At 38.7% G+C, this 18,845-nt stretch overlaps 1 protein-coding gene across 1 annotated transcript; it reads right to left on the bottom strand.

Moving 5' to 3' along the window:
• Nucleotides 1-1,741: 1,741 nt before the first annotated feature.
• On the bottom strand, nt 1,742-17,146 carry LOC133640638 (zinc finger protein OZF-like). Its single transcript, XM_062034172.1, has 4 exons — nt 17,022-17,146; nt 15,893-16,013; nt 15,423-15,641; nt 1,742-3,906 (listed from the first exon to the last, which is right to left on the bottom strand). The coding sequence occupies exons 3-4, from the start codon at nt 15,628-15,630 to the stop codon at nt 2,495-2,497; spliced, it is 1,620 nt and encodes a 539-aa protein (XP_061890156.1). The 5' UTR covers nt 15,631-15,641; nt 15,893-16,013; nt 17,022-17,146; the 3' UTR covers nt 1,742-2,494.
• Between the last annotated feature and the right edge of the window lie 1,699 nt (nt 17,147-18,845).

Raw genomic sequence — 18,845 nt, 5'->3', positions numbered from 1 at the left:
CATTTGGGATCACACTGAGCCTTGCTGTTGCACCGGCAGAGCTCCTGGAACTTATTTTCAGGCCACTCACTATGACATCTTTGAGTTTCCTAACTTGCTCGAGCTCATCAACTCTATTAGTCAGTGATTTTATTTCTTGGTCCTTTTTGATATTTTGATCCTTTAGGTAACGGATCTCTTTCATGAAGTTGTCCATCTGGACCTTGATGCCATCAAGGCTTTCCAGTTGGCCATTGATACCCTCAAGGGTGACCAAGAGTGTTCCATATTGATCCGAGATTGTTGACATGTCTGGTGGATTGGACTTGTCTTTTCTGCGGTCTGGCAGTTTTAATTCTCTTGATTTCCAAACAGATGTTCTGTCATCGGCTGTACTCTCTGTGCAGCACAAGCTGTTATGGTTGAGCTAGACCAGGGGTCGGCAACCCGCGGCTCCGGAGCCGCATGCGGCTCCTTGACCACTCTGATGCGGCTCAGCTACATACATGCCGCAGATGTGGGGACCCCCCACCCCCTAGGGCGACCGGTGCAATGGACGTCGAGTGGATCTAGCATAATATTGTGAGAGTTCAATCCACAGTGGATCTAACATACTGTAATAGTGAGAGTCCAGTCCATAGTGAGGCCAGCAGGAGACCATCCCAAATGGAGACAGGTCAGCAGCGCAGAGACGTCCCCAACCGATGCACAGACGAGCGGTCCAACCCGGGTCCCGACTTTGGACAGCCAGCGCTTCATCCGTGGCCACCGGACCTGTGCCCCCCCCCTCCCCCCCTCCACGAAGGAGAGGGGGCAGAGCAGAAAGGAAACGGCAGAATTAACTGGTCTAAAATGGGGGTCTATTTAAAGGCTAGAGTATCCAAATGAGTTTTAAGATGGGACTTAAATGCTTCTACTGAGGTAGCATCTCTAACTGTTACCGGGAGGGCATTCCATAGTACTGGAGCCCCAATAGAAAACGCTCTATAGCCCGCAGACTTTTTTCGGGGCTCTGGGAATCACTAATAAGCCGGAGTTCTTTGAACGCAGATTTCTTGCCGGGACATATGGTACAATACAATCAGCCTTTCTTGAACCATATTGTTCCTTTTCCCGCTATCCATCCAATAATTCAAACTGATCCAGCAGCGCGATTGAAGATTATTTTTTACTTACAAAAATCAAGGAACCAGGATACTCGGGAAACAAAATAAAAGGTAGCCTATATAAAACGACATATATGTGCACATGTATGCACTGATTAAAAATACAGAACTATAACGCCCACGTTTAGACTTTCTCCCCCAAACGCCATCTTGCTTTTTCCTTCTTCTTCTTCTTCTTTTTATTTCCAGCAGACTAGTAGAACATCTTAAGTGTATTGCTGCCCTCCACATGTTCTTAACGGGATTTCCTCCTTCTGTCCTATGGCCCACACTACATTCTACAGTCCAGTAGGTGGCAGTATAAACCTTTCAAGTCATGGCCGCAAACTGCCAGCAAGAAGAAGAAGTAATAGAGCTGGTTGCTTGTTTCTCTCGCGAGATCTGACAACATGTTTAAATAGAACAATTGACAGGTTGACAACATCCAAACAAACCAAGTCATCTCCAATACATCTCAACATTACACACATCCTCCAGGCTGAGTTAGTCTAGATGATGAAGTAAGCTGGAAACGACATGTAAGTCATATAAAGAAAACATTTATAAAATTGACTGCGATAATAAATAGAATAAAATACATACCCACAAATATTAACTACATTTATTGTACCCAACTTTAGTTGAAGCATACATTGTTTATTGCATAAAGGTCTGGGGACATACATATAAAACAATCACACAACAATATTCATATTTCACAACAGAGTAATAAAGACAATTAATAGAATGGATTATAGAGACCCAACAAATGATTCATAAAGTCACACATTTTTAAATTGTATAAAAGACAACTGTTCAAATGATGTATGAAGTAAATAATAATATGCTTCCAGAAGTGGTCCAGAAGATGTTTCAGATGTAAACCAGTAAATATGAACTAAGAGGAATTTATGAGTACTCAAAAGCAAAGGTATGAACACATGTAAAAAAAAAATATATATCATATAAAGAGTTCATCTATGGAATCATCTAGAATTAGAAAATAAAATATGTAACACTTCATTATTTCAAAAAACATATATAAAACACTATTATGAATAAGTATAAAAGTGAATTATGAATATCTACACTTAAAATGTTTATTGTATGTAACATATTTTATGTAGTGTTTATTCTCACCTTTTCAGTCAAATTGTTCTGTTCATTTTAAAGTACACAAATGTGTATATTAACTCATGTACTTGACTGAAATAAAAGCACTAATCTGAAGTGTCTAATCTATAAATGTTAGAATCATATTAACAAGATGGTGTTACACACACAACAATGATGTCACACATGTTATATGTGCTGATGTTGTTAGAAAGTCAAAGTTAAAGTTTTGACAGTTTATTTCAAATCCTGCATCTTCATTTGCTGCTGCTGTTCTCACCAGCACACTTGTGTTTCTTACACTGGTACTTAGAAGAGAATCTTTCACCACACACACTGCAACTCAACACTTTCTCTCCTGTGTGTGTTCTCATGTGTACTGTATAAGATTTTGGGTGAAGAAAGCTTTTGTTGCAGCTTGAACAGGAGTATGGTTTTTCACTAGAGTGCCTTCTCATGTGTAATTTTAATTGCTGTTTTTCTATATAACTTTTACCACATACTGAACATGTAAAAGGTTTTTCACCAGTGTGTGTTCTTGTGTGTACTTTTAAACTTTCCTTTATTGCAAAACTTTTACCACATTCTGAGCAGGTAAAGGGTTTTTCTCCAGTATGTATTCTCATGTGTGTTTTGAAATGGTCCCTTCGAGTAAAATCTTTACCGCAGATTGAACATAAAAAAGGTTTTTCTCCAGTGTGTATTTTCATGTGTGCTTTGCAATTGTGTTTTTGAGTAAAATCTTTACCGCAGATTGAACATGAAAAAGGTTTTTCTCCAGTGTGTGTTCTCATGTGTACTTTTAAACTTTGATTTATTACAAAACCTTTCCCACATTCTGAGCAGGAAAAAGGTTTTTCTCCAGTGTGTTTTCTCATGTGTACTTGGAATTGGTGCCTTTGAGTAAAGTCTTTACCGCAGATTGAACATAGAAAAGGTTTTTCTTCAGTGTGTATTCTCATGTGTACTTTTAAACACTGATCTATTACAAAACCTTTCCCGCAGATTGAACAAGTAAAAGGTTTTTCTCTAGTGTGTATTCTCATGTGTACTTTCAGATGACAACGGTATTTAAAAAAGTTGCCGCAGAGAGAACATGTGAAGTGTGTGTTGTCAGTGTGACATGTCTTATCATCTTTAGAGTCTTCATCATCAGTGTCAGGAGAGTGTGACGTTGTGTCCTCACTATCTGATAGTGGAGCTAAGAGCTTGTCTGCTTGTGATCCTCCACAGTGGTCTCCATCAGCTTCTGTTGTCATGTGTTGAGTTGAGCTGCTGCTTGGAGGCTCCGCCTCTCTCTTCTCCTCACTTTCACCTTTGACCTCATCACCTTCACTCTTCACAGGGACACCAGTCACTGGCATCTTGGTGACATCAACCTCCTCCAGTCCTTCAAGATGCTCTCCCTGCTGACTGATGCTGTGTTCCTCCTCTTCCTCTTTAATGTGAGGGGTCAGTGGGTCCTCCTCTTCATCATTAATGTGAGGGCTCAGTAGATCCACCGCTTCCTCTCTAAAATGGGGTGTCAGTGGGTCCTCCTCTTCCTCTTTAAAATGGGGGATCAGTGGGTATTCCTCTTCCTTCTTAATGTGGGAAGGCTGTGGCTCCTCCGTCCGCATCTTGAAGCTCCTCTTCTGTTGCTCAGGGTGAATATGTTCTTCACAGACGTCTGCAAGACAAACACAGGTTTGAGAAACATCCATCTCTGCTCAGTCACACAATGAACGGTCTTGAAATCTCAGTGACGCACAAACACGCTGCCCTTTACAACATTATTCACAGGAAAAGAAAAACAAACCAGGACGACAGGACTTTTTACTATGGATAGACAATCTGGTTTAAAATTGATTTTGCGATATATTATTTCATATATAATTACTAATAGAACCATTTTAAAACAGGCTACACAGCCTCCTAATTTAGTTGCTGAAATATGCAGTAAAATATTACATCATTTCCAGGATTATTTTCTCAAATAAAGTAACCAGATTTTAACAGTAAATAAACAAGTACATTAATAATAATTGTTTCGACAAAATAATACAATTAGAAATGACACAATATGTTACTGCATATGTCAGCTGCCAAATTAGGAGCTTTTGTAACCCGCTTTGAAATTATTCTATTATCAATCATTAACCAAATGGTATATCGTGACATATATTGTTATTAGGATATAGATTTGAGGTCATATCGCCCATACCAAACATTGGTTCGCCGAGTCATTTTGTTTGGCCCACCAAATATATTTATTTTTTATATTCTTCAGATGTGTGTGTATGTTTAAAATGTTGAACTACTGTTCTACATCACGTGGAAGTGTCATGTCATGGGGTTGGTGTGCTTTTAACTAGGGGTGTGACGATATGGTCAGCTCACCGAAGGTTACTCGATATTGGCTTTATGAGAACGAGACGATATTTTGGTGGTTAACATTATTCTTACTTATATGTGTACTTCATGTGTATATGAATGTAATTTCCCTTGTGTGCTTAGTTTTACTGTAACTTCATTGTGGATAATATCTATAAACAACCTCAATTGTTTTTCATCTTTAATTTGAAGGACTGTTTACTTATCTGACAAATTCAAAGGAAACTGCACTTTCTTTAAAAATGTCGCCTATCAATCACAATCCTCATGTATGACATATGTTTTTAATTTTTATGAATTCTAATTAGTAAATAAACGTGAGCAAAAATTAGCTAACATTGGAGTCAATGGGAGCTCCTCTATTAGACCCACAAAGTCCTCCAAATAACCATCTAAAAACTGCCAACAATACTCCATTTACATTTTGTGACCTGAATATTAACCAAGTATTAGCGATATTGTTATTATAAGCGCTAACGTTAAGGACCTGCTTTTAGCGGCGCATTGATCACAGAAGTAACTAGCTTATGTTGCTATATTGACATACTGAGCTGCTTTCTTGCCTCTAAGATGGTGAAAGCTTATTCTAGATCAGGGGTCGGGAACCTATGGCTCGCGAGCCAGGTGTGGCTCTTTTGATGATTGCATCTGGCTCGCGTATTTCGGCTTTTCAGATAAAACAAAATATTATCGCTTGTTTTAATCCATCCATCGATTTTCCACTGCTCATGTCTTGTTCAGGGCTGCAGTTGGCTGCAGGAGCAATTGTCCATTATTTTAATTGGATGATAATAGCCTACGTTGGGCGTTCCTGGGTAAACAGGTAAACGCCCCCTTTTGAATCAGTCTGCGCGGTCATTAGCTCAAAGTTAACCCTTCGACGAAGAAGATGGCAAAAAGAAAAAAAGATGAGGAGTATCGTACATTTCAGGACGAATGGACCGAATAATTCGCCTTTGTGGAGAGCGCAAGTTCTGCAGTGTGTCTAATTTGCAATGACAAAATTGCATCGATGAAACGGTCGAATGTAAAGCGGCACTTCGACACATGACATGCTACCTTTGCATCAAAATACCCTGCGGGAGACAGCAGGAAGAAAGCGTGCCAAGAGCTACTGAGCAGGGTGCAAGCTAGCCAGCATTAACTCCGCGTATGGACCCGGCAAGGTGACTAAAATTCCGCTAGTTTTGCTGGATCTTTAGCAATAGTGAGGAACGGAAAACCATTCACAGCGTTCATGCTGGATGTAGCCAATGAACTTTTTGATGATCTTCCGAACAAAGACAAGATAATCAAACGGATACAAGACATGCCTCTGTCGGCAAGAACTGTTCACAATTGTACCATCATGATGGCAAACCAAGTGGAGGAAACGCAAGTGAAGGACATAAATGCAGTGCCTTTCTTTTCCCTGGCTGCATGAAGCTTAAAGGCCTACTGAAAGCCACTACTACCGACCACGCAGTCTGATAGTTTATATATCAATGATGAAATCTTAACATTGCAACACATGCCAATACGGCCGGGTTAACTTATGAAGTGCAATTTTAAATTTCAAGCCACACTTCCGGTTGAAAACGTCTAGATATGATGATGTATGCGTGTGACGCTAACGGTTGATACGGAAGTATTCGGACCCATTGAATCCAATACAAAAAAGCTCTGTTTTCATTTCATAATTCCACAGTATTCTGGACATCTGTGTTGGTGAATCTTTTGCAATTTGTTTAATGAACAATGGAGACTGCAAAGAAGAAAGTTGTAGGTGGGATCGGTGTATTAGCGGCTGGCTGTAGCAACACAACAAGGAGGACTTACTTGGATAGCAGACGCGCTAGCCAACGCTAGCCGCCAACCGCATCCGTGATCGGGTGAAGTCCTTCATTGCGCCGTCAATCGCTGGAACGCAGGTGAGCACGGGTGTTGATGAGCAGAGCAGATGAGGGCTGGCTGGCGTAGGTGGAGCGCTAATGTTTTTATCATAGCTCTGTAAGGTCCAGTTGCTAAGTTGCTAAGTTAGCTTCAGCGTCGTTAGCAACAGCATTGTTAAGCTTTGCCAGGCTGAGAATTATTAACCGTGTAGTTACATGTACATGGTTTAATAGTATTGTTGATCTTCTGTCTATCCTTCCAGTCAGGGATTTATTTATTTAGTTTCTATCTGCATTTGAGCCAGATGCTATCACGTTAGTTCAGTAGCTAAAGAGCTTCGCCGATGTATTGTCGTGGAGATAAAAGTCACTGTGAATGTCCATTTCGCGTTCTTGACTCTCATTTTCAAGAGGATATAGCATCCGAGGTGGTTTAAAATACAAATCCGTGATCCACAATAGAAAAAGGAGAGAGTGTAGAATCCAATGAGCCCTTGTACCTAAGTTACGGTCAGAGCGAAAAAAGATATGTTTGCACTGCATTCTAGTCCGTCACTCTAACGTTCCTCATCCACGAATCTTTCATCCTCGCTCAAATTAATGGGGTAATCGTCGCTTTCTCGGTCCGAATCGCTCTAGCTGCGTTGAAAACAATAGGAAAATATGAGGAAGCGAACAACCGACTACGTCACGCTACTTCCGGTAGGGGCAAGGCTTTTTTTTATCAGAGACCATAAGTTGCGAACTTTATCTGCGTTGTTCTATACTAAATCCTTTCAGCAAAAATATGGCAATATCGCGAAATTATCAAGTATGACACATAGAATGGATCTGCTATCCCCGTTTGAATAAAAACATTTCATTTCAGTAGGCCTTTAACCTCACCAAGTACCAACCAGACTACAAAGCCATTAGCAAATCCGTGCAGCACCAGAAGTCGCATTAATGGTGAGTATTATAACAACATTATTTAAAAGAATAAATTTAGAGGCTTATTATACTCACATTTAGTTGAATTCAGTTTTAAAATATATTATATGGCTGTCACAGAAATACATTTCCAAATATTTTGTTTTCATGGCTTTCTGAGTCACAAAGGTTCCCGACCCCTGTTCTAGATTATAAATCATGCTTCTCACTTATATGGTGAAGGTTGTGGACATAAACCGAGAACTTGGTCAACTTTGACATCCAACTTAGACCTGGAGATGGCAAGAAAGACACGAAGATACGCTCTTTTGCACCCACCCTTTTTTAACCCTTTGTGAGGATTAATTCTTCATCTAAACGGGAAGATATGAACATCCCATCAGTCGGCATCCCAGTGAGAGCAGACATTGTATGCTTAAAATGAGCAAGATATGTAAATATGACATGTTATTAAGAATGTTACTACATTACATATATACTTACAGTGGGTATTTAAAATGTTGATGAAGGTTTTAGGATGTTATTTAGAGCACTTTATAGGCAGAATAGAGCGGTTACCAATGACTCAATTGTTAGCTAACTTTTGCTAAGGTTTATTTTTTATTGAGGATGCATTAACCATCGACCTGCTCAGTGGCCTTGTGGTTAGAGTGTCTGCCCTGAGACTGGAAAGTTGTGAGTTCAAATCCTGGCCGAGTCATACCAAAGACTATAAACATGGGACCCATTGCCTCCTTGCTTGGCACTCAGCATCAAGGGTTGGGGGTTAAATCACCAAATGATTCCCGAGCGCGGCCACCGCTGCCCTCACCTCCCAGGGGGTGAACTTGGGGATGGGTCAAATGCAGAGGATAATTTCACCACACCTAGTGTGTGACTACCGTTGGGACCTTAACTTTAACTTACATAGGGACTGTGAATGATTCCAAAAAGTGCAGTTCTTCTTGAAATGAGAAAATAGAACAAGATATCATGTGACGTGAAGTGGGCTGGACTTTCGCTGATGTGTTGGATCCACTATGGACTGGACTTTCACAATATTATGTCAGACCCACTCGACATCCATTGCTTTCGGTCTCCCCTAGTGTGGGGGCGGGGGGGGGGGTAGGTTACCCACATATGCGGTTCTCTCCAAGGATTCTCATAGTCATTCACATCGACGTCCCACTGGGGTGAGTTTTTCCTTGCCCTTATGTGGGCTCTGTACTGAGGGTGTCGTTGTGGCTTGTGCAGCCCTTTGAGACACTTGGGATTTAGGGCTATAAAAATAAACATTGATTGATTGAATTATATTTATATAGCGCTTTTCTCTAGTGACTCAAAGCGCTTTTGTAACACGGGTGTAGATTCCTAATCAAGCCTTAGATTGACGCTCCTTCACTTTCTCCTGCTCCGCTTGCTGCGGCGACAACAAACAAAACTCCAGACGCTCCTCTTCGTTTTGTATAGTTTACTTGTGAACTTAATACTTCAAAAACATAAAACAATAACGATGTGGGAACAAATGAATGGCAAAATGAAGCGAGTTTGTTACAGTAAAAAAGAGTTAGAAAAAGTAAGAGGTCAAAAAACTGTGTGGGTCAATTCCCCCGCACCTGACTGCCATTACCCATAATACCTTGTGTCCAAAAACCAACCTACCACACCGATCCGTCCGCCATATATGCAAATCAAACAGTTACGTCATCAAATTATTTAGACAAATATAATAATTACAAATAAAGTGTACCTTATAATTATTCTAAGCATGTAATATATACATTTTCGTATTATTTAAATGTAGTAAATAGTCCCATTTTGGCTGAATAAACATAAAGCACCTTCCATAAAATATGTAAATGAACTCAAACAGCATTTAGGCTCCTACAACGGGTGTCAAACACATACCTTTGCGGAGACTATTAGGCTCTTGCTCTGTACAGGCATGTGATTTGACCACAATGCAAAAGACTGAAACAATTTCCGGGGGTCTGGGGGACGAAGACCCCCAGCCAGGTCCAGGTGGGAGGACAAGGGGGGCAACGCCCCCCGAAGCTCCTGGTTTTTCACCAATTTAACATGCTAAAATTAACAAAGACAGCACCATTTGAAGAAAATATTTTAGTGTTTAAAGACATGAAAACATCATTAATAGAACATACATAACCCAATTATAATAATGAATCACTGTATATGGTTCAGTCCCAACAGTATTTAGTCACTAATATTTACATCTTGTGTTCATTTCACATCCACAGGTGTCACATTGATGAGTGATATTATCTACAGTTTACTTACAGTATTACCACATTACTTCAGTTCACTTCACACATTAGCTTTCTCGGAGAGCCCTAACATGAGCCTTCCTTGCAAATTTCTGAGCAGCCTGCATTTTCCTTTTTGTCTCTGCTTTTGTAGCTTCTTTTTTGGATTTTCGGATAAATATAACAAAATACCAAATGTAAACATTTCATTCTTTTCGCCTAAATAGGATATAAATTTATGAAAATAATTAAACATGTTTAGTATTGTTTACTCATATTTGAAAATAGGAAATAATAATAATGTGAGGACACTGACATATTGCATGAAACAAGTGTGAAAATATTTACCTTCAAGATTGTTACACCACTGACAATAGTTTCAAGAGACTACATAAGAACTTAATATTACAAAATAGTATTATATGCAAATTTATTTCAAATAAATTGTTAACTGGATCCAATAATGCGACTCTTTGAATTTCTGTAATTTCATAATATATTTTCACGTGGCTTTTTATTTTGAGAAAAACCCATTTTTATTTCGCAAAGCAATAATTGGTTAAAGTCGTAGATGAGGAACGTTACAGTGAATGACTTGAGAGGCAGCGATGGACGTATCTTTTTTCGCTCTGACCGTAACTTAGGTACAAGCTGGCTCATTGGATTCCACACTCTCTCCTTTTTCTATTGTAGATCACAGATTTGTATTTTAAACCACCTCGGATACTATATGCTCTTGAAAATGAGAGTCGAGAACGCGAAATGGACATTCAGTGCCTTTTATCTCCACGACAATACATCGGCGAAATGCTTTAGCTACGAGCTAACGTGATAGCATTTTGCATTAACTGCATATAGAAACAAAATAAATAAACCCCTGACTGAAAGTATAGATAGAAAATCAACAATACTATTAAACCGTGGACATGTAAATACACGGTTAATGCTTTCCAGGCTGGCGAAGGTTAACATTACTGTGCTAACGACGCCATTGAAGCTAACTTAGCAACCGGACCGCACAGAGCTATGCTAAAAACATTAGCTCTCCACCTACGCCAGCCAGCCCTCATTTGCTCATCAACACCCGTGCTCACCTGCGTTCCAGCGATCGGCAGAAGGACAAAGGACTTCACCCGATGCGTTTGGCGGCCCGGAGACGTAGGAAGTCAAGGTGAGGTCGGCGGCTAGCGCGGCTAGCGCTCCAACAAAGTCCTCCTGGTTGTGTTGCTGTAGTCCGCTACTAATACACTGATCCCACCTACAACTGTCTTTTTTGCAGCCTTCATTGTTCATTAAAAAAATTGCAAAAGATGTCCAGAATACTGTGGAATTATGAAATGAAAACAGAGCTTTTTGTATAGGATTCTACGGGGTACCATAACTTCCGTTACTCGGACTTCGTCACGCGCATACGTCATCATACCGCGATGTTTCAGCCGGATATTTCCCGGGAATTTTAAAATGTCACTTTATAAGTTAACCCGGCCGTATTGGCATGTGTTGCAATGTTAAGATTTCATCATTGATATATAAACTATCAGACTGCGTGGTCGGTAGTAGTGGCTTTCAGTAGGCCTTTAATATTTAAAACAAACATGCGTATTTCGCAAGCAAATATTTTTAAGCTTACCTCATTATTAACAACCCTGTCTGCAACTGAAGTGGGTTGTTTGGGTGGATCTTTCCTCTCGATGTCACTTTCGGTTGACATCCAAAAGTACCAGCTAGTGAAAAGTTGGTTTTCCTTGCTTCAAGTTGTTTCATATGTTTTTGGCGTTTCGCATGTACTTCCAAAGCCTTGAAACCTTGTGATCCATAGTCAATATTATAATGACACCACGTGCACAAAACCTTTCCGGGACGATCGATTTTCCGAATAAAATCACCGAACAAAGTCGTAACTTCCTTCTTCCCAACAGTATCAGTGATTTCCCTTTCCATCCAGTCCCATCGAAACTTATTTTTGACATGTTTATCAATTTCTTTTACTCGTAAAGCGTCCTTTCTCTCGAGAACCGACATCGTTTACATATGGAAAATGGCGGTAATAACCATTATGAATGATGACGTTGTTAACGTCATCATTCATAACAGATGTCCTGATTGGTCACAAGGAACATATCGACCAATCAACTACGGCGTAATATAAACTACGTCTCGAATCTTGATTTAGGGTCGGGAAAAAAACCCAGAAAAACGGGAGATAACTTTTTCCCCCCCCGAGATTAAAAAAGACGGAATTCCGACTTTAGACGGAAAAATCACATGCCTGTCTGTATTACTCTTTGAGCGCTGCGCGCTCTCCCTGGTCACATGACCGCCGCAGTCCAATCAGCTTTGGTTACATGCCGGTAGCAGGAAGTGACTGGTATGCTTTTGTTGTCTATTGATCGTGAGGGGAGACACATTGTCTTTCTGCTCGAGGTAGGTTTTTATTCATGTTTTCACCCGAAATATTGTGCTGACAGGATTCTAAACTAAATGCCTATTTGTTAACTTTATAGAGCCGACTACCAGCGCTGGATTTTTTTTGTCAGTGAGCTGTGTGTGACTGTAGAAGCGGAGTTGGTGAGTCCATGTTTATGAAAATATATTAGTCTTTCTTCCATTGTAACAGTCTTTGTGGCATATTTCTCAATCGTCCATATACAAGGTTTATGACTTCAACCAATGATAACTATTAGGGATGTCCCGATCCGATATTTGGATCGGATCGGCCGCCGATATTCGCCAAAAAATGCGTATCGGCAAGGCATGGGAAAATGCCGATCCAGATCCAGTTTAAAAAAAGATTCTGGTCCGTGTTTTCCAACGCACCGATTTAAATAATACATTCCACTTTTCTGCTGCTCCCTAATTTCCGTTCCGCATTTTCCAGCACACCTTCAACACAGTCGAGTATACGTTCTCACGCAGTTGCTTTTAGCTGCTGGCATTACACGACAGGCTCTTCCCACTCCTTCTTGTGTCTGCTTCTCACAGACAGCAAGCGCACCTTCTTACACACGTCACATGCTGTCACGTCATACGTCACATACGTACACGCCCTCTCCCAGCAGAGAGGTAGCAGCATAGCTAACGTTAGCTGTGATGCTAGCGTAGCCGTGTGAGCGGTAATAATGAAGGAAGAATTAATTAATTCCCAAGAAAAACAGCAGGGGGTCCATCGTCTGGCGGTGGTTTGGCTTCAAGTGGGAATATGTCGAACAGACAACCGTCATTTGTCAAGTGTGGGGCAAAAGCGTTGCTATAAAAAGTAGCATTACTGCTAATTTGTAGCATCATTTGAAAAGTCCCCTGCTAGAAAATGAAGAGTGTTTGAACAACATCTCCATTGTGTATTATTCAAACTCACCTAATTCAGCTGGCTAGTTGTTATCAAGAGTACTAAAACCCTTTTCAACATGAATCTGACAACTAAGTAGGCTAAATAACTTTAAACTTTAATACATGCTCGGATAAGGCCAGTATCGGCCAGTATCGGTATCGGATCGGAAGTGCAAAAACAACATCGGTATCGGATCGGAAGTGCAAAAACCTGGATCGGGACATCCCTAATAACTATTGTGTATTGAATGTACTTTTTAATGTATTTTGATAAAAAGCACGTTTAGTGCACTGACCAAATTTTATAGGTCATATTTATGCTGCTAATGGTTATTTTAGCACTTTATTGCATATTGTGATTCTGACATGTATGTTGATTTATATTCTACAATATTGAGGAAAAAACTACAACCTGGTCTGAATACCGGTACTTTATAATGCAATTAGTTGGGATGTCCGATAATGGCATTTTGCCGATATCCGATATTCCGATATTGTCCAACTCTTTATTTACCGATACCGATATCAACCGATATATGCAGTCGTGGAATTAACACATTATTATGCCTAATTTGGACAACCAGGTATGGTGAAGATAAGGTACTTTTTTTAAAAAATTTGTAAAATAAGATAAATAAATTAAAAACATTTTCTTGAATAAAAAAGAAAGTACAACAATATAAAAACAGTTACATAGAAACTAATAATGAATGAAAATTAGTAAAATTAACTGTTAAAGGTTAGTACTATTAGTGGACCAGCAGCACGCACAATCATGTGTGCTTACGGACTGTATCCCTTGCAGACTGTATTGATATATATTGATATATAATGTAGGAACCAGAATATTAATAACAGAAAGAAACAACCCTTTTGTGTGAATGAGTGTAAATGGGGGATGGAGGTTTTTTGTGTTGGTGCACTAATTGTAAGTGTGTCTTGTGTTTTTTATGTTGATTTAATTAAAAAAAACAAATAAAAATAAATAAATAAATAAAAAAACGATACCGATAATAAAAAAACAGATACCGATAATTTCCGATATTACATTTTAACGCATATATCGGCCGATAATATCGGCAGGCCGATATTATCGGACATCTCTAGCAATTAGTGTTATTTAATGAAGATATTTGATTTGTGTTGTGTACACATTGATTTCTAAGGATGGTCCTGGTTCTTATACAGGCCAGGCTTCTCTTTATGATGGCGAGCTAAGGAAAAAAAAGCATCTACTCCAAGGATCGTTCTTGGGAGATTCCAGCCAGGAACCCCACCACCTGTTCTGTGTGGGCTGGTAGGAGGCTCTCCAGCCAACCATCTACACATTTTCACCCTTAACCGCAGCACATGGACTGTACTGCTTTACTCTCTCCAAAACCTTTTTCCAAGAACTTTCTCCGAGATTTAAACAAGATCCAGAGACACTGAATAATTGAATTGAAATTGTATATATGTATATAGTAATTGTGTTTTTCTTCAAATTGCTCTCACGTTGAATGGCCATTCAACTCATTGTTGTGTATATATCTGCTGTCCATCACTAATTATTTAATACACGGTGCCAACCAAACTGCAATTCAAGCTCTGCCTTCTCTCTCCGAGTCGAAACTCTAGTCTTCTGTTCCTAGCCCATAACACCCCATACATATTGCATTGATTTGTAGCACGTATAGGTTACACAATTATAATCCAGAAGATTATATTTTTGAAGGATGAGCTACACGTTTTAGAAGCTGATTGCTAAACAGATGCAGCTTTAGTGAAACACTAAGCATCATTTTAATTTTCCTGAAGGAATCAATAAAGTACTATCTATCTATCCATGTAGCAGTATTGTTAAATGCTAAACAAGATAATACAAACTATCAACATAAAAAAATATATATATCACTTACTGTACAATGTCTGCTCTCACGGGATGCCGACTGATGGGATGTTTATATCTTTCAGCACGAGACATGTTCTCTCCGTTTAGTTGATATATTGAGCATAATCCTCACTCCTTGGGTCAAGACTGCTGGGAAGAAATGAGCATCTTGCCGTGTCTTCCTAGCGACGTCTTTGGGTTTGAAACTAATTTGACCAACTTCTCGGTCTATGGCCACGACCTTCGCCGGTACAAGCGTGAGGCATGATTTATAATCTAGAACAAACTGTTACCAACTCAGCGGCGATGCAGCAGCAGCTCAGTAGCTAGTCTTACCTCTCTGCGAGCAAGGAGCCGTTTGACTAAAAGTAGTTCCTCGAAGTTAGTTCTTACAATTACAATGCTGCTAATACTTGGTTAATATACAGGTCACTCCAAGTAAATGGAGTAATGTTGGGGATTTTAAAAGCACAATAGAGGACTACCATTACCTGTAATGTTAGCCGCCTTGTACTAGAAGTTTTTTACTATTTAGCATACATATTGGATGACATCTGGATGTTGTGCTTACTTGGACTGTGATGAAGCTGTGAGGACTCAGGTGGTTTGTCTTCACGGTCTTCAGTCTTCACAGAGACAACAGTCAGTGGAAACTCCTCCTGCCCTGGAAGACACTCTTCCTCCTGAGTAACCCAGAGATTCTCCTCTTCCTCTTTAATGTGGGGGGGCTGTGGATCCTCCTGCTGCTGAAGGGGACGTTCTTCTTGACGAGCGTTCATCTGTTGGACGTCTGCAAGACAACACAAACAAACTTCAGCTCAGATGTGTCCAATATGTTTTAGTCTCTCAAATACAATATTTTCCAAGTGGACTGAGAGACTTGGCGGTGATGTTCTTCTACACATGGAATAATCATCATTAATTGATTGTTATGAGTTGTGTAAATGATCTTGACTGCATTAAGTCAGGCTGCACGTATAAAAGTTTCATTGTGCTGCAGCATCAAGTGACGCCAACTCGCTCCTCCCACTACCAACCTACCAGCCAACCTTGACGTGCACCTCCAAAATAGTCCGACCTCACGTCAACAGTGACCAGGACTGCAGAGCTGTGGTCGGTTGGCTTTACTTTTACGCGCAATATCCTCTCCTCGTTCTTCCTTCTGCGAAAGCAACATTTTTAACCCAACAGAAAACAAACAGAAGTGCAGTGAAGCACGTGTAACAAGTGCCAGCGAGTGTGGCCGTGCGATAGTAAGCTGGTTGAACCTCACTCACACCTTAAGAAATGTACTGGCATGAGAATATATATATGTACAAATATATATATATATATATATATATATATATATATATATATATATATATTTTTTTTTTTTTAGAATATTTGGGTACCTCATGATTCGATTTCAAACAAAATATTGATGCATATTCAATATGTGTACAATATATTAAAGCCCTTTTTAATATTTAACATTTGTTTCATTAAATATTTATTTTAGTCTGACTAAATAAGCATTAATCGCTTACAATTGTGCAAATAGTGTATTCATAATAACAAATATCAGTACATTTAATTTCCATATGTCCGCCCGAATGCAGCTGAGATAGGCTCCAGCACCCCCCCCCCCCCCCCCCACACCTCCCCAAAAAGGGACAAGCGGTAGAAAAATGGATGGATGTCACCAAGGTAATACAAGTGCGTGCAAACAACATAATTTGTATTTATTGCTAATAAAGTTAGCACCGACACAAAGCAGACCACTGCAATGTATGTGTAATACATTATATTACACTGTCATAATAATAATTTTATTTTTTATCCTGTAATAAAGCGTCTTTGAGTACACTGAAAAGCGCTATACCAAATAAAATGTATTATTATTATTATTATACCATGTGACTTATTCCAGACTTAAATTACAAGACGTTCGTTCCTTTCTAGGAACAAATATTTAATGATGTTAAACGTGACTGTAATATACAGCAAAAAAACTGTTAAAGTATTAAATAAGTCAATATAATTCTCATAGAGAACATATAACACTCCTCAAAAAAAACGCTCGCATTTGCTACAAAGGCCTGCTAGCGGGCTAACGCTAGCACGTTAGCTTCGAACAACATATCAGGTAAATAACAGAAATAATATACAAATATATAACTTATATTACCTCATAAGCCGCATGTACAAGAGATGAGTGGAATATATTCTTCCTATTGTTACACCAGCAACTCTTAAATGGGACTTTTTTTTGTTCTGTGGCTGGGCGAAGGAAGTGTGCACCACTCACTATTGTCCCAGTGAAACACGTGTTTGGCCAACATTTGTTCCGCGGTTGAGAACACCTCGATGACGTCACACAGGAGGAAGAACAAAACAAGATGGCGTCTGACGGAGAATACGTCGTTTTGGTTATTATGGTTTCTTGGTCTTAATTACAACGTACATGTGCACATGTATGTCGTTTAACAGAGTAAACGTCGTTATTTTATTTATTTTTTTCATTTTATTTTTATTGACATCCAGCATCAGACATTCCTATCCATTACATCATATTCACATACATCTTATATCTGTTGTCTGCCCTAAATGTCCAAATGTTTTTTGTTTATATCCCAACCATATCACCCCCCCCCCCCAAAAGAAAGTAACAGCAAAAAAACAACAACAAAGTAATATCTACAAATACATCAATTAAATAAACAAAACAATAAATGATAATACATTAATAATAATAATAATAATAATCAGAAATAAAATAATAATAATAAAAAAATTATAAACATATATATATATATATATATATATATATATATATATATATATATATATATATATATATATATATATATATATATATATATATATATATATATATATATATATGTTCTGTCTTGTTTGTTGAATTTATTAACAATATATGTAAAACCAGTAGTTCAGTGACAATCGCAAACGTTTTCATCTGCTCAAATCTCATGCCAAACAAAGTCTCATCGTTTTACTGTGCCGCCCTCGATATGTAGAAATATGTTGGCTTTACCCTAACACCTTTTTACGGTCAATAAACCTGTGGACAAGAAGACTTTTTTCAGAGTGTTTGATCAAGAAAAGGTGTTAGGGTAAAGCCAAGATATTTCTACATATCGAGGGCGGCACAATATATATATATATATATATATATATATATATATATATATATATATATATATATATATATATATATATATATATATATATATATATATATATATATATATATACACTACCGTTCAAAAGTTTGGGGTCACCCAAACAATTTTGTGGAATAGCCTTCATTTCTAAGAACAAGAATAGACTGTCGAGTTTCAGATGAAAGTTTTCTTTTTCTGGCCATTTTGAGCGTTTAATTGACCCCACAAATGTGATGCTCCAGAAACTCAATCTGCTCAAAGGAAGGTCAGTTTTGTAGCTTCTGTAACGAGCTAAACTGTTTTCAGATGTGTGAACATGATTGCACAAGGGTTTTCTAATCATCAATTAGCCTTCTGAGCCAATGAGCAAACACATTGTACCATTAGAACACTGGAGTGATAGTTGCTGGAAATGGGCCTCTATACACCTATGTAGATATTGCACCAAAAACCAGACATTTGCAGCTAGAATAGTCATTTACCACATTAGCAATGTATAGAGTGTATTTCTTTAAAGTTAAGACTAGTTTAAAGTTATCTTCATTGAAAAGTACAGTGCTTTTCCTTCAAAAATAAGGAAATTTCAATGTGACCCCAAACTTTTGAACGGAAGTGTGTATGTATATATATATATACACACACACACATACACACATACATACATACCTGTACACATATAGGGAGTAATCCTTTTTTTTGTTTGTTTTGAGCAGTACAATCACTAATTCGAAAAATTAAAATCAGGTTTATGGGGCGTGACATAGTTGACCCAGTTTTCCCAGTATGAAGTAAATTTCTCCAATTTATAATTAATAAAGGCAGTT

The sequence above is a fragment of the Entelurus aequoreus genome, linkage group LG23 (assembly GCF_033978785.1).
Source record: "Entelurus aequoreus isolate RoL-2023_Sb linkage group LG23, RoL_Eaeq_v1.1, whole genome shotgun sequence".
NCBI lineage: Eukaryota > Metazoa > Chordata > Actinopteri > Syngnathiformes > Syngnathidae > Entelurus > Entelurus aequoreus.
Note: the sequence above shows the minus strand (reverse complement) of the source record. Positions and strands in the feature narration are given on the sequence as shown.

Excerpts from the sequence above, each read along its gene's own strand:
- LOC133640638 (XM_062034172.1), bottom strand. The coding sequence starts at position 15,630 with ATGAACGCTCGTCAAGAAGAACGTCCCCTTCAGCAGCAGGAGGATCCA. Across the intron at positions 3,907-15,422 it reads ACAGCTTCATCACAGTCCAA|ACGTCTGTGAAGAACATATT; the intron begins GTAAGCACAACA and ends TTTGTCTTGCAG.